Source organism: Haliotis asinina, chromosome 6, assembly GCF_037392515.1.
Source record: "Haliotis asinina isolate JCU_RB_2024 chromosome 6, JCU_Hal_asi_v2, whole genome shotgun sequence".
NCBI lineage: Eukaryota > Metazoa > Mollusca > Gastropoda > Lepetellida > Haliotidae > Haliotis > Haliotis asinina.
This window is the reverse complement of record NC_090285.1, coordinates 69,957,585-69,973,872: the sequence shown is the minus strand read 5'-3', so window position 1 is coordinate 69,973,872 and position 16,288 is coordinate 69,957,585. Positions and strand designations below refer to the sequence as shown.

At 40.6% G+C, this 16,288-nt stretch overlaps 1 protein-coding gene across 1 annotated transcript in view; it reads right to left on the bottom strand.

Moving 5' to 3' along the window:
- Window positions 1-202: 202 nt before the first annotated feature.
- Window positions 203-16,288, bottom strand: part of LOC137286491 (mannosyl-oligosaccharide 1,2-alpha-mannosidase IA-like) — a 31,914-nt gene continuing 15,828 nt past the window's right edge. Inside the window, exons 4-11 of the mRNA XM_067818391.1 lie at window positions 14,943-15,037; window positions 14,216-14,339; window positions 10,765-10,858; window positions 10,149-10,264; window positions 3,555-3,663; window positions 3,138-3,242; window positions 2,510-2,682; window positions 203-509 (exon numbers count right to left, since the gene is read on the bottom strand). Coding sequence (XP_067674492.1) covers window positions 300-509; window positions 2,510-2,682; window positions 3,138-3,242; window positions 3,555-3,663; window positions 10,149-10,264; window positions 10,765-10,858; window positions 14,216-14,339; window positions 14,943-15,037 — 1,026 coding nt within the window. The 3' untranslated portion in view covers window positions 203-299. The remainder of the gene's footprint in view (window positions 510-2,509; window positions 2,683-3,137; window positions 3,243-3,554; window positions 3,664-10,148; window positions 10,265-10,764; window positions 10,859-14,215; window positions 14,340-14,942; window positions 15,038-16,288) is intronic.

The following is a 16,288-nucleotide window of genomic DNA, read 5'->3' as shown; positions in this document are numbered from 1 at the left end:
TATTGATTTCCTAAAGCCTAAAGCCAATACTACCCAAGTATGTTATAAGTGACAATGCGTCTCTGTTCACAGACAAAACACAATATTCATATGGTGATAAATTATCCAGTCTCCCAAACTCTTGCACGCTGCCATCAACATGTATTTACACATTCAGCCATTCAGAACACATTAAGTGACTACAATAATTGACCTCAATCCCGACAACATGCACTGAATGTTGCAGGTTAGATGTTCTTAGAAGAAGACCAAGCTTTTGTGCACATTTCAATGATAAGATGTAAGTAGAGCTAGGTGTTTCAGGAAAGGATGGGTAAGGGATGTGCCTCGGTATTCAGTACCCATTTATTTAGTGGTAACAGATCATCCTCAGAGAATATAAGGTATAAATATTTGAGTGTTTCAGCTAAAAAGAAGCTCTGTTGTACATCATCCTGTGGAGGGTTGATCTGGTAGACATCTCTGATCCCAGTGTAGCCACCATCCACACGACACCATTTCTCCAGAGCCTGCAAGAAGAAACATTACTATGAGTGAGAGACCGAATATGGTTTTACATTTCTTTTGACCATATTCCCGCAATATCACAGTGGGGGACACCGGAAATGGGCTTCAACCATTGCACTCATGTGGGGAATTGAACCAAGATCTTTGGCGTGATCAGCCGAAGCTTTAACCACTAAGCGACCCCACTGCCCAAGCATTATTATGAAGGTGATCAAGGAAATGTAGCTGAAGGACAGGCCGCATTAACAGGGTCATTCTGAACACCGTCTTCCTACAGTGGCCTCCCTGACTGTTACGTAACAATCAAATTTAGGGGCCATGACGGGACAACTCTTTAAGAAGGTGTGAACGTGGGGGCAATATGGGACAACTTGTTAGTTGTCAAAACGAAGAGTTAATCTGCTACTGTGAGTCGAAGACAGTATTAATAATCTGCTACTATGAACATTGTCAAAACAAAGATCCATGGACATTATGCCGACTCTGTTTGGTGCCACTTCCGTCATGAGACTCCCAGAACAAACAAGAGTTGTGAAGGATACAACTGCTGACTTTCAAAATGAGGACTGAAACCACACTTGCACATTTATGAATTGATCCTACTCTTCAAAGAAGAACACTCAAACCTCTTGGCATATCTTCTCCAACTTAAAGTGAACAATTAGATTTACCAGCATGGACTTGAATATGTGATGTGCGAGAGGGACATGGCTTCCTAATGGTTTCCTCAACTGAACTGATGTGTGATCTGACTTGTATGTGATGTGCGAGAGGGACATGGCTTCCTAATGGTTTCCTCAACTGAACTGATGTGTGATCTGACTTGTATGTGATGTGCGAGAGGGACATGGCTTCCTAATGGTTTCCTCAACTGAACTGATGTGTGATCTGACTTGCATGTGATGTGTGATATGACTTGCATGTGATGTGTGATCTGACTTGCATGTGATGTGTGATATGACTTGTATGTGATGTGTGATCTGACTTGCAGGTGATGTGTGATATGACTTGTATGTGATGTGTGATATGACTTGTATGTGATGTGTGATATGACTTGTTGCTCTCCTCTCAAAGTGAGGACGTATTGACATATAAATGTAAAGCCATGAATAATGTAAATGTACGTGAAACACTTTATTGATTTTTGTTCCTTTTCATCAGAACTGCTTCACAGCCTCCCATCCCACTAATTTTTCAAACACATTTGGTAATTCAGCTGACTGGACTAAGAGGGCCAGTGTAGGAACACTTAAATGAGGGAGGACATAAGCATAATAAGCATGAGTCAGGACAAGGAAAAATAAATCATATGCTGTGTACAGAGATGCCTACACCAAACCAAATAGTATTTTCAATGTTCAAAACTAGTAGTCTGACCATAAATTTAGTAGTTAACTAAATAAACAAAATCATGATGGATTCTGAGATATTACGGTCATGTGGCTAAATTATTTCCGCCAGAACTAAATGTGTCAAATTGCAAAAGGAATTCAAATCAACTTCGCTAAAATTACGTTTGTTCCTCGCAATCATTCCAGTTCAAATATGTCATTAAATTTGATGAATGGAAGGTATTTGAAGTCCGAAAATGTATTTCATTGTTGAAATTATATGTTTTTGTCTATATATCCGAATATTAATTAATGTTATTTGAATTTCATAGGATTTCTAGTGGAATCGTATTGGCATAGTATGAAGTTAAAATTCGTAAGGACTATGATAAAATCGTAGAGATTGGCATCTCTGTGTGTATTATTAAACAATGTCAATATGATAATGGTCATCATAACGATGTATCAGCTTTACATTACAGCTTTACTTTAAAAGTGCAGATGTTTTACTGGTACTGTAAAAAAAATTATGAGGGCAAGTGATTTTACATGTGCCACTATACCTGAGCACACTAGCATTATAAAGGTATTTCCACCCCTTATTGAGATCCACCTTGTTGTGTCAGTTTGGTGTGGACAAAGACTGAACCCATGTCCTACTTGTCACTGACCTGCACGGCTTCCCATGCCCAGTCGCGGTACTTCTTGTCCTTCGTGAACCTCCACATGTAGAAATGGGTTTCTAACACCTCAGGGCGCAGGATATAGTATTTTTCATTCTGTCTTGTAGCTTTGGCTTCAGTTGTGCTGTCAAATCGGAATGCTTCTGGTCCAAGTTTTGTTGCTGAAGAAAGAAAACACACCAGTCAAATCACAATCACACATGTGGAAGCTGAGGTGGCTGAGTGGGTTTGATGGTTGACTTGTGTGCTGGTGATTTGGTGCCTTGTGTTGAGAGTGCGAGTTCGAATCCCAGACTGGACGCAACCAAACAAAAGTACTGGACTCTCTACTGGACTCTGTACCTTACTGAGAAAATGTAATCCGAAATATAACATGTTACATTTGACAATTTTCTGACTGGCATAAAGCTGTATCAAACTTTTCTTGCCAAATGGCATGTCTTTTTTTCAAAAATAATTAAACTTGAGAAAAAAAAGACTCTAATGAAGAAAAGTACTCGTAAGAGAAATGCAGGAATTCCATTTAATACCTTTTATCAGCCATTCAGAACGCAACAAACGCTGCAGTTCATTTCTCAACACCGACTGATATCAGCACGGTGTTGTTAAAACTTACGTGATCTATCATACGACTGGTAGCAAGTCTTGCTAATCTCGGCACCAAGATTGAGATATTTCTGTTTGTCATTTGAATCTTCTGCTCCCAAAGCAAACATTCCACCTGGAGAAAGAAATGTGTTCATACATAATGACTCTCAGGTAAATAAACACAGCTCATTAGTGACAGTGTGCTTAGGGTATAGTGTCAAACATGTACAAGAGTTATTTGGGCAGGTTAAATGATTATCTCTAATTCCAAAAATTCACTAAAAGGACAAATAAGCCCAGCCTGTCACACGTCAATGAGCGAGTTTTAGCTTATGTGAGATGATATGCTTTGGCTAAAGTGTACAGATGTAGAAGAGCTGGTATTTTCATGAACACGCATGGGCACTCAGAAGTGACCGTGACACTGGGCGAAGTTCCATCCTACCAGCAAAGCAGGACATATGATCCATCTTGTGTTCCAGACGACCAGACTTGTATTCAGCAAAGTACTTCAGGCCTCCGCTGGATGTCTGGATTAGTTTGTCCTCAATACCCTGTAGAACATAACATGGGCAGAATTTATACTCCAGAAATATAGTAGTAGCCTGGAAATAGTGAAGTGATGTGTTGGAAACACACAGCTGACAGCATGATCAACTTGGCCTCATCCATACAGTCAGCCAGTCTAAGTAAACTTCGTCTGAGTGTATTTCGTTACACTCCACCACTGAGTATAACGAAACCTAGTAGAAGGTCACGTCAGGTAACCTTTGAGCAACCAATGACAGTCCAATCAAATGCGAGACTGTTAAATAGATTTAACCAATCAGACAATGGCTACTATATAGGGATCGGAGGGACTTTAAAAATATTCAATCACCGACACAGATCTCTTCACAAACACAAATCAGCATATAACACAGTTATTTGACCTGCAGTATATGCGCTTTGGGGTTTCTGATGACATGGTTACCATTAGCTAATATTTCCGCAAGATGACATCCTTGAATATTGTCAAAAACACTATTTTCAGCGACTGTTTACTCACCGTTGTCATGGCTGTATGTACGCAGTGTGCATAACCCGGAAGCGATCGTACTAAATAGCATTCGGAATCGTTTGGGTAGGAACCTTTTCAAGATGAAAAGTTCATATAGGTCGTACGAATGTGCACTTTCGTGATTTGGTAAGCTGTATTCTGATCTCAAAGGTTACCTGACGTGACCTCCCATAAGGTTTTGTTAGACTCAGTGGTGGAGTGTAACGAAAAGTACTGAGGATAAGTTTACTTAGACTGACAGTCAGCAAGAATACATATTGCAACTACCATCAATACTGTCACCTGTTGTTCTAACCCAGAATCATTGCATGGAGTGGTGGCATTTCAGCCCTTGAATCCCCATGCAGGATAGAACTAATCCCTTGTCAGTGGGTCAAAGGACCGACCAGAAGAATGACTTCAGATGATAATGGCTTCACACCAAGTCTTCAGAAATGCCAACCCAAAAGTGTTACAAATAGTTTCAACGTTCAAAATTTGTAGTTTGACCATAAAATTAGTAGTCAACTAAATAAACAAAATCACGATGGATTCTGAGAAAAAATGAATGATACTATGGTCAAATTATTTCTGCCGAAACTAAATGTTTCTAATCGCAAAGGTAGTGAAATCAACTTCACTAAAATTACATCTGTTACTTGCAATCATTCTAGTTCAAATACGTTAATAAATTTGATGAATGGAAGGTACATGAAGTCAAAAAATGTATTTCATCATTGAAAATACATGTTTTTTGTCTATATATCAGAATTTTAATGCATTTCATTCAAACATAGTAGGATTTCTAGTGGAACTGTATTGGCATAGTTTGAAGTTAAAATTCATAGCGACTATGATAAAATCATAGAGGTTGGCATCTCTAAATCTTACACTTCCATTTCTAAACTGATACTAAACATTCACTGATCACCATTCCCCTTATGTAACATGTGAGAGATGTAATTTTCTGAATAAAATTATACTTATCCTAACTTATGCTTAATTGCATATCTCCTCATCCTGGTGGAGGTAGTGGAACACCTGAAATACCTTGAAGTTCCCTTCTAAAAGAAGTGGACGTAAAATACATTCACCCACGAGTAGCCTCCCTTTACCTACGCACATGGTCAGCTGATCGGCCATGATTGTCACTCTCTCCTTAATAATTGCCAGACACAAGAATTATAGGACTTCAGCATGTCTGTGAGGTGTGACTAGGAGGGCTTTAGTCATGAGTTAGGATAAGTATATATCAATTTTATTCAGAAAATGATATCTTTTTCCTTATTCTGACTCATGCTAATTGCTTAGAGAATTCAACAGAAACGGCGGTGGGTCAGGCCACGCTGGATTCTGCTGGGTATTCAAAATTTCCAATAATTTCATCCCTTAACGGAAACTTGTAACGGCAATAATTCCGTCTTGTTCTTTTAATATTCATTTGTAGATTCTGTGAGGGATCACATCCAGTCGAAATTGTCTTCCATAAAAGGCTTCCTTGACTGGCATGTGATGACATCAAAAGTAACTAGCGTCCTGCTAGTTTCTGATGCAACTAAATGTCAAGATATAGCAATTGAGACTAGTTGCGGCCTTTCTTCATGTTCAAGCATCTTCATTACGAGTACAGGGTCATAATCACTCATGCTAGTTTGTTCAAGACGTGTGCATAGACTTTCCACCATTATACTCTGCAGAGCTTCTGGCTTCCACAAATCAGGTGAGAGAAGTCAGTGCCTTGGGAGACTGTTAGTTGCTGAGCAACGTGGAGAGGCCCAAACTAATGAATGCCAGTGACGTCCTCCGTGGCTATGTCACGTAGGTAATGGTTGGCAAACACTGTGTTTGACTTCCAAAAGCAGCCCATTATAGTTGATAGCACGCAATTTCCATGCAGCGCTTGTGTAGAGGCTATGATTCTGACTTCATGCGGGTTGGAGGCTCTCGGAGGTTCCAATCCTGCTGCTTTATATGTTGTAACTATAACAGCTCTGATCCAAACTTAGATAGTGTTGCTGGATACTTCCGTAGGTGTCTCAGTAGATACAGGGGTAAATAGGCGCTTGAACCATTGTCCTCTAATCTTGGTACGTGCAATCTTCATCGCTCGGACTCCACATAATGATAAGTCTTGCGTATCATTAGGTCCCAGGACTGAAGATAAGGCCGGTATGCAGAACTGTCTGTCTGTCTGACCTGGCAGTTGATTCTTTGCGATGAAATCTCATCATAAACCCAAGTGAGCTGTTTCTTGGTGACTACTTTCGCTGCTCTTGCTGAATATCCTCTGTCTTTCAAACAGGTTTTAATACAGTCCATACGTGTAGTCGGAACACAGACGGCTTGCCATGCGCCTGTTTCGTGCGAGGATGGACGAGAAGATTCTTCCAATCTGGTAATTGTAGCACTGGTTGTCCTAACTCTTCTTTTAGTGTTGGAAATCAATGTCTCGTTGGCCAGTAAGGCGCAACCAAGATCAGTTGTAGCCCCTTCATCTGCCACGATGTTGCAGACTCCTGGTATGGGACATGCTTTTATTTGGAGATTCAGACTGTCGACCAAATGGAAGAGTTGAAACAACAGGTGTAGTAGAGATGGCGATCTCATTGACCCCTGCATGTTTATGTAGAAAGCCACTGTTTCTGTGGGGATCATCAGTAGCTTGTCTCTCAGTGTTGTCGACCAGTGCTGGACAGCATGAATCACCACATTCATCTCCAACTGGTTGATGGGAAGAGTTCGATCTTCATTCTTCCAGATTCATGCTGCAACATCGTTTAGATGGGCACCCCATCCTTGGATAGACAACTCTACATAGAGATAGTTGCTGAATGCCGACTGTAACATATAAGTTCCGGTGCAGACATTCGACTGGCGAGTTCCCCATAGCGGGTGTGGTCTGAAGATGTCAAGTATTGTAAAATGGTCAGGAATCGGTCATAGATGTAGTTGTAGGCATCTTCATCTGGTCATATCGTGAGATGACGTGAGCAGACCGAGTAGTCACTGACATTGTCGTCATAGTAGCAGAGAGAGTAGAACCTATTCTAACATCAACTTGAACTTTGACCCACCAATTCTCTGGGACAGTGGTGTATTGCCAGTAGTGATGAATCAAATCCCGAGGAATTTAGATTCACATTTCATCTGAGCTGAGTTAGTTTCCTGATAGTGAAGTCTCTAGACTGAGTTGACTTGTCTCATGAAGAACGTGTATGCCGTGAAGATACGTCATTCTTCATTTCCAGATCGTCCATACTGTTCATTATGAGTGTGTTGACATTTGAAGGAAGTCTATTCATAGCTGGCTGCCTGTCCGATCAGGAACTGTCATTCATTGCTGCAAGCCTCGTGACAGGCAGCGTTGAGTCTGTTGTCCGAAGACCTCTGAAGAATCAAATGATGCTGTAAACTGTTAATCTAGTGTGTAATCAACATCTTTCCAGCTTTGAAAGTTCGAAGAATCTTCATGACGATTCCGGCGTTGAGAATTCCCCGATTCTTCCAGTAGAGTTGAAGACAACCACCCACTTGAGACAGATGTATGGGAACTGCTGGGTAGAAGTGTCATTCCGAACCTTATCTTCAATGTTTACCTCCTCTTCCACCCCTGGACGCTCCAGTATTAAACTTCTTATCTCTCGATCTCTGGACTCTGGAGAACTTGGACTTGTTAGTGTAACACTGACTTGTCTGCTTGAGCACCATTGTCTGTATCGATGGACTTGATCATCATGACTCCTCTGGAGTTTTGGGCGACCATCCAAGCTCTCTCTTCCCATACAATATTATATTTGCTGACCACGGGGCTTGATATAAGGGCCTTGAGAAAATCTCACTCCATGATGAGGTGGACAAGAGACTTTGTCGATGAAGTAGATTCAGTCCCGCAGTAGTAGAGGCGAGGTGTTCGGATATTTACTGCTGAACTGTCTTCTGTGTGACAAGTGCTTTGTATGCCTCGTCTACATCTGGTAGAAGAAGAAGGAAGCGACAAGTGTTGAAAAGTGGCATATGTTGTTGCTGTGAATCTTGTGAATCATAGCTATTCGGAGCTATTGGCAGGAACATCAACTTGTTGATAATTTTATTCTTCATCCTATTAAGTGTTGGTTTCTTTGGAGTCCTTGAATGGTGAGACCAGTACAGACCATTCATGATCCATGATGTAACTGCAGAGTCCAAGAAGAGGGCTTCCTCTGGTGATGAAGATTGCTAGTATCTGTCTTTGTCCATACGTGAGTGCGAAGCATTCGATGGGTGCGATCCTTCTAATGGAAATCCAGGTCTGAAGGGGATGACTAGTGCTGACGGGGCCTTCGAGCAGAGTGATGAAGATCCTCTACATGACAAGTAGACCTGTGAGAGCATTCACCTGAGCGAGTTTCATCACTCATGCGAGCAAAGTCACTCACATGAGTGCACTCACCAGTGCGGGTGCACTCACTTGACGTACGTGGAACCCTCTCCAAACTGCAATGAGATGACAAGAGTGACGGTTGACGATCTTTTTGTTCATACCCTGGAGTGAGTGCAGATGTAGTTGAGTGCTCACACGCAGCAGCAGTCGCAGCATCCGGAGATGATGTTCTTGAACAGGTGCGTGCATACGTCTCCTCTTCATCCCCTGGAGTGAGTGTAGATCTAGATGAGTGCTCACACAGAGCTAGTCTTTGTTCTTCTTCAAAACGACGCATTCCCAAGTTCTTGTAGTATGAGGGCAACTGCATGGAACAGCTGCGTTGAGTATAGTGATGGCTGACTCGTAAAGTTGTCTGCTGCAATGACCAAGGCTGCTGACGAAGTCTGCCTTGTCTGATGACCCTCATAAAGGTTCCGGAGCCGTGACAATGCAGTCGGGGCAAAGTTGTCTATGCCGGTTGACATTCTGCTCGTTGTGTAGAATCCACTGCGACTCATTGTAGATATGTTGTTCCTGTAAAGGAACGATCTCATCGCTGAAGGACTTCTTCTTCGAAGGACATTGATTGCTTCATCTTCGCTACAATGAGATCTGGAGTTCTAAGGCTGCGACGGCCCCATCTCCGATGAAGTTCTCTTCTGTGGTCTGTGGAGACGAGTCGCTGGACCCAAGGCGTAGAACCGGAGACATGCCTAACTGGTCACTGGAATGAATTTCAGCAGTTAATAATAAACGGTTACTGGTAAACGAAATCATTTCCGATTTAGACCTGGCTAATGAAAGCCAATGTTGTCTGCCCCTCACTCCCCTGTGAACAGAACGAATTTATGAGATAAATTCAGAACCAGATAAATTTCTGAAAAATTCACAGTGAAAAGTGGAAGAAGAACATATGGGGTTACACGCCGGACCAACTAAGTGCAGGTTAACCCTTGACAGCCGAATCTACACTGCAACCACGATTTCATCAACTGAGACTAAGTCTGAGTTGACAAATTATATGCTATATAAACACACAATAATCACAAATTTAACCAACTATGATACATATTCATAAACCAAATACCTCAGACAACATAAAATAGTTAAAGGGCTGAAATAATTGACAAACTTATTGCCGCAATCAGGACCCCAGGTGCCTCCAACCACCCTCGTTGGGCCATACTAAGAGAGTGACAATCAGCTGACCATGTGAGTGGGTAAAGGGAGGCTACTCATGGGTGAGTTTTTTTACGTCCGCTTCTTTTAGAAGGGAACTTCAAGGGATTTCAGGTGTTCCACAACCTTTGACAGGAAGAGGAGATATGCAATTAAGCATGAGTCAGGATAAGGAAAAATTATGGTTTTATCCCGCTGTTAGCAATATTCCAGCACTATCAGAGCAGCTTCACACATTGTATCCATGTGGGGAATTGAACCCAGGTCTTTGATATGACCGTACCATTATCAACCAATCAGGAAAGACCAGTTTGTGTGTTTATCAGAACAAACAGACAGACAATGACATGCAACAGAATCACTTGCAGTTCATGTCTGCTGTAACGACCTTCCATGAGTATGTTTCTAAAGCTTCCTACCTTCAATGCTTCATCATACATATCTTTGGCTACTGTGTCTGTCTTGCCCGACATGATCCACTGTTTGAGGAGGTACTCATAGAAGCTGTCTCCAAGAGCACCCATCGACACTGCCACTGGAACACAGAAAAAACCCACAATAATCACTGGAACACAAAACACCACAATAGTCACTGGAACACAAAACATCACAATAGTCACTGGAACACAAAACACCACAATAGTCACTGGAACACAATAATCACCACAATAGTCACTGGAACACAAAACACCACAATAGTCACTGGAACACAATAATCACCAGAACAGAAAACACAGAATCATTAATAATCTATAACAACCATTTCAACAAGGACAAAGTAATCAAATGAGGCTGAATATTTTTACGTCACTTTAGAATCAAGAGTGCAACAGACCCAGGGAACCAGGGTGACAGTATCTGGGCTGGAGATCTCATGACTTGCTAAAACCATCATTTCAAGCAACAGTCTTACTCACTGACTCTTTATGGGTTTAATTTTATTGTTTATCAAAATTACTACTAAACATACCATACTATCATTAGAATTATTCAGTTCATATTCTGACAATGAGGATTCCTACTGCATGCACTTACACTGTCCCCACTTGCCAGTTCGAGGGTTCAGGTAGTTGGGGTAGAGTCCGTTGGGCTTCTCCAGCTGTCGCAGTATCTCCCGAATCTTCAGAACCTGCAACATATCATCTCACATCATCATTAACATCATCATACAACATCATCAACACCATCATACATCTTCATCAACACCATCATACATCTTCATCAACACCATCATACATCTTCATCAACACCATCATACATCTTCATCAACACCATCATACATCTTCATCAACTCCATCACACATCTTCATCAACTCCATCACACATCTTCATCAACACCATCACACATCTTCATCAACACCATCACACATCTTCATCAACACCATCACACATCTTCATCAACATTATCTGACATCTTTATCAACACTCATACCAATATGGTTACTAAGACATAAAATGGTAACATCAGCCTGACAACAATATCAGTGATCATTCAGTATAAGAGGGACTTGATGGGGTGTACTGCTTTGTGTAACACAACTAAATCAAAAATATCATAACTGTCAAATGTGCCACTGTCTAATCATGAAAAAAAAGAATGTCAATAATAATTGTTCTGCATAAATTTAAATTCATGAACTAAATATCATACATTTTAGAAATCTTGCATATGTATTGACCGAATTGGAATTAATGACTTCAGACATTTGTAAGAATGAAGCTGAAAATAGAATGACAACTGACTGAACAAGCTAATGGTATTAATCTCAATTAGTAGGGGTGGGTGAGAACTGACATTTAAATAGCTGATCAGCTACTTGCAACAGTGTGTAGGAGCCACTACAAGACAACAGATAGGATAACTTGGGGCAATAATCAAGTGTTGAAAATTAATATAAAACCAAATGAGCAACATGTGTTATCCCACTGGTTATTGTTCACGTCAATTGTTAAAATGCCTTATTAACAGCTCAACCAGGGAATAAATCACATAAGAATTACCCCTGTCAAGTTCATGACCAGTTACTCCACATGCAATCCCCAGCACTGGTCAGTCTCACTACATCATGGAGGACATGCCAGCTGATCAACTACACAACTGTCCCAATGAGGGCTGCAACCAATACACTATGCTGCAACCAATACACTATGCTGCAACCAATACACGGTGTCGCAAATATGATGTGTATCACGATCATTGGGTAACGAATATGAATACGAAAGGAATACAACATTAATTGATGCACAATATCGAATCCCCATGTTGACTGTTAATATGTCATAGTAATAACCAGAGGTCTGACATGACGCTCAACTTTGGTATGTAGTAGACTAATAGTTTTAGTCCACAGTACAATGTACAGCCATTGCAAACTAACATGACATGCACTACTGCAATGCTAGTACATATTCCATTCTTGCACATCTCACTTTGAAAAAAGGACATAAGGGCTCACGTGAGACATGCTCCATTAAAAATATTGTACATATTTATTCATATTCAGTTCTGGTGACCACAAATAACAAACTGACACTGAAGGGTCACAGTTTGATTCACCAAATATGTGAGTATATTGTAACGGTCTTAGTTCCGATACAAGCATGGATTCTTCAACTGTGCAGATCACAACTTCATTTACTAGAAAGAAGACTCACTCCTTTCAAGTATACATGGAGTTAGGAAGATTCCATGTTTCCGGTAACTACATGGAACTTAGCACGACTAGAAAAACATGAGCTTTGTATAAATGCTTTAAATTTGAATATTTCTGTAGTTCTAGTAGTAGTTCATGAAAGCTTCAAGTCTTTCCTGTCTGAAGTGTAATGCAACTTTTTAATTACCTCCAACATGTCTGCAAAGCTGTTTGAATAAACCCCTGGTATTTGTCTGGTCTCTGTATACAACTAACTGGCTGACAGTGTCAACTGACATGTGCTAGTGGCATGGTACATACTGAAGGCCAGTTTCAGATGATTAAACTATTAAACTACAGTAGAACACTTTAATAACGAACACGGATATAACGAATAGACGGTTATAGCGAAATGTTTTTAAAGTCCCGCATAAACCACTATATGTTATCAAATAAAAAAGTAGTGAATAACGAATTCTCTATAACGAACTTTCCGGATATAGCGAAGTGATTTGCAATCCCCATGAGTCCCACGAAATTAATGGTGTGAATAACGAACTGAGCAAACTCAATCAGTGACACTGCCAAGTAGCGGTGCTCACTTTGAGCACAGCCTGGATTAACAGATTTAACCAGCGCCGCGGTATCATTGCTAAATTATCACACGGTGAAAGTTCATCAGTCAACCCTGACCTCGTCAGTGATTGGTTAACTTCCGAATATTGAACTTGTGTTTCTGCCACCGAAAGGAGACATCAAAGATTCAGCCTATGAACCAGCACATCATTGCTAACTTAAAACAGCTCTACCGATGCCAAGTAATGAAAGGCATGCTGGATTTTCGTGAATAACGAACTACGAATATAACAAACTAATGTCAGTGGTCCCTTGGAGTTCGTTATAAATGTATTTTACTGTAAGATATACGAAATTCAACCAATTAACATCTGTAATAGATCAGGCAATCAGTTGAAGTAAAAAACAATACCTAAAGAGGAAAACATATGTAAAACACACCAGTAAGCTGTGCTCTGAACAATCACAAGGTCTTGGCAGCTGTGAGTGGGTGAGGTTAACTAACGGCAGCTGTGAAAACTGTTTCAGTTACATGACATGAGTGTCAGCTTTAGGAGGGACGAGGTAATACAGGCATTGGACAGCTGGCAACACCTCCATCATAGCTATGTGTTGACACAGCCACAAATGTAACTGTCATACTAACCCTTAACAATATGGTTTCAGCACAGGTAATTGTGTCCTTGCGAGGATTAAAGATTTTTTTATAAAAATAAAAAGTTTGAGATAACCCCGACTTGAAATGCATCAACTAAACGATCTTGACACATATGGTGGATGATAGCAAGCGTTGACCAATGAGAGGGCTTGCCTTGACCACACCACCTTTATGCGGCCTTATCAGGCCTTGCGCTATCGTCCACCATTTATGTCAAGATAATTCAGTTGAGGGTCAAAATCGGGTTTTCAATCGACTTGCAGAAATAACACTAAAGAACTGGCATGCATTATGAGTGGTGATCGATAGGCCAATCACCCATGATTATGTTTAGAGGAAGTTTTAATCAATTGCATGCAATGGTAGCGTAGCGATCGCCAAAGCAGGCGGGTGGGGTGCTCCGGTGTCCAGCCTTGTCTAGATATATTGTACTGTGAAGCATTTTAAGTCAGGGGTCACCTCAAACGTTTTATATTTAAAAAGAAAAATCTTTAATTCTCACAATGACACATGGGCCTGTGGGTTAGAGGCCAATAGCAGCTCCATAGTGAACATAGCCACCCACGTCAAGGGTCCATGAGTCATAGTTTCTAACACTTATTTGTTAATGAGAACTCACCTTCTTCAGGTATGTATCCTCCCCTGTGATGGCCGACAGATAGGCAAACTCCAGATGTATAGATCCAAACTCTGCCAGGATAGAGCAGCCACCTGAGGCCCAACCCCAGTTCCGACTGCTACCACTGTCAGCATTTACAATTATGTTCATTATTAATACATTAATTAAGGATAAACTTTCTTTTGTGAGTTAATTATATTCAACAATACAAAATCAAGAATATCACATATTCACAATTCACACGTGTGTTTGTTCATCTCAAAGATCATACCATTTGTGAAACAGGTGAAATGAAATGAGGTCTGACGTAGCATTCAAGCCTCTGGCACTACTTCAGCAGTGCAGACGTGTCTGGATCAAGATCATTTTGATAGTACTACCTCAATGAAATACAAAGAAGCAGTTTTACAGGTAGACCTTGTTTCACTCCCTGCATGACATGCACCAGCTTAGGTAATGACAAGTAACATATTCTAAGATATATTCTAAGACTGTGGAGATAATCCGCTTTAGGCAACGTGCCGCATTGCAGAGCTGATGGTAAATGTACAAGCCACGGAAGGGACTTGTATTTTATGTCGATGGTGACAACTTGCTGGACTAGGCAGATGCTGGTTTTGACAGCTTCCACTGTATATCAGTATGAACCACTTTCTACTCTTCAAGCAAACACTATCCACTGCACCATGTTAGGCGACTTATACTGGAAAATACCAAATATACTAACGTTTTGATGTTCACCATGGACTGTGGGATGCCTGTTGGGGTGTTGAAAGCTGGGAGGAGCTTGTCAGCAATTTGTTTCGCCTTGTCCTTGAACATCTGAAAATATACACCATCTCATGACTACACATGGACAATGCATCAAGGAAACAGTCAACAACTCATTGTAAGAAACAATGACTCAAGGTAATAGTTAGTGACACATGGTAACACTCAATGACTCATGGTAACAATCTCTGACTCATGATCAGAAACAATGACACATGGTAACACTCAATGACTCATGGTAACAAACAATAAGTCATGGTAACAAACAATGACTCATGGTAAGAAACAGTGGAACATGGCAACAATCAGTGACACATGTCATTAAAAATCAAAGATGGTGATTGTAAGCTGATTGTTGAGAACTGCCTGAGATTATTAGCAAAAGTACTTTATTTGTGGATGAGGTCCCAGATTTAATTTTTAAAGAGTTTCGACTCCACTATACCAAGATACAGGAAGAACAATCTGGACCCACATATCACTTTGTTCATTTGTGAAAAAAGGAACAGTAGTAAATCTGACAATCATGGTGCAAGCAGAAACACAGGCCCCATGTAGTGATAATAATGCCATATTAAATATGATTAACAGAGCTGAATATTACACATGAGCTGAATATTACACATGCAGTTAAGTCACAAGGACACCAAGAAAGGAAGAAGTTCTAGGGTGTGTACCAGATACAGATATGGTCAAGCATTGACTCTGGATGTATCCCACATGTATCTTAGATGTATGCTTCACGTGTCCCACATGTATCTCAGATGTATGCTTCACGTATCCCACATGTATCTTAGATGTATGCTTCACGTATCCCACATGTATCTCAGATGTATGTATCACGTATCCCACATGTATCTCAGATGTATGCATGACATATTCCACATATATCTTCGATGTATGCATGACATATTCCACATGTATCTTAGATGTATGTATCACGTATTCCACATGTATCTTAGATGTATGTATCACGTATTCCACATGTATCTCAGATGTATGTATGACATATTCCACATGTATCTTCGATGCATGCATGACATATTCCACATGTATCTCAGATGTATGCTTCACGTATCCCACATGTATCTTAGATGTATGTATCAAGTATCCCACATGTATCTTGATGTAAGCATGACTTATTCCACATGTATCTCAGATGTATGCTTCACGTATTCCACATGTATCTTAGATGTATGTATCATGTATTCCACATGTATCTCAGATGTATGCATGACATATTCCACATGTATCTTCGATGCATGCATGACATATTCCACATGTATCTCAGATGTATGCTTC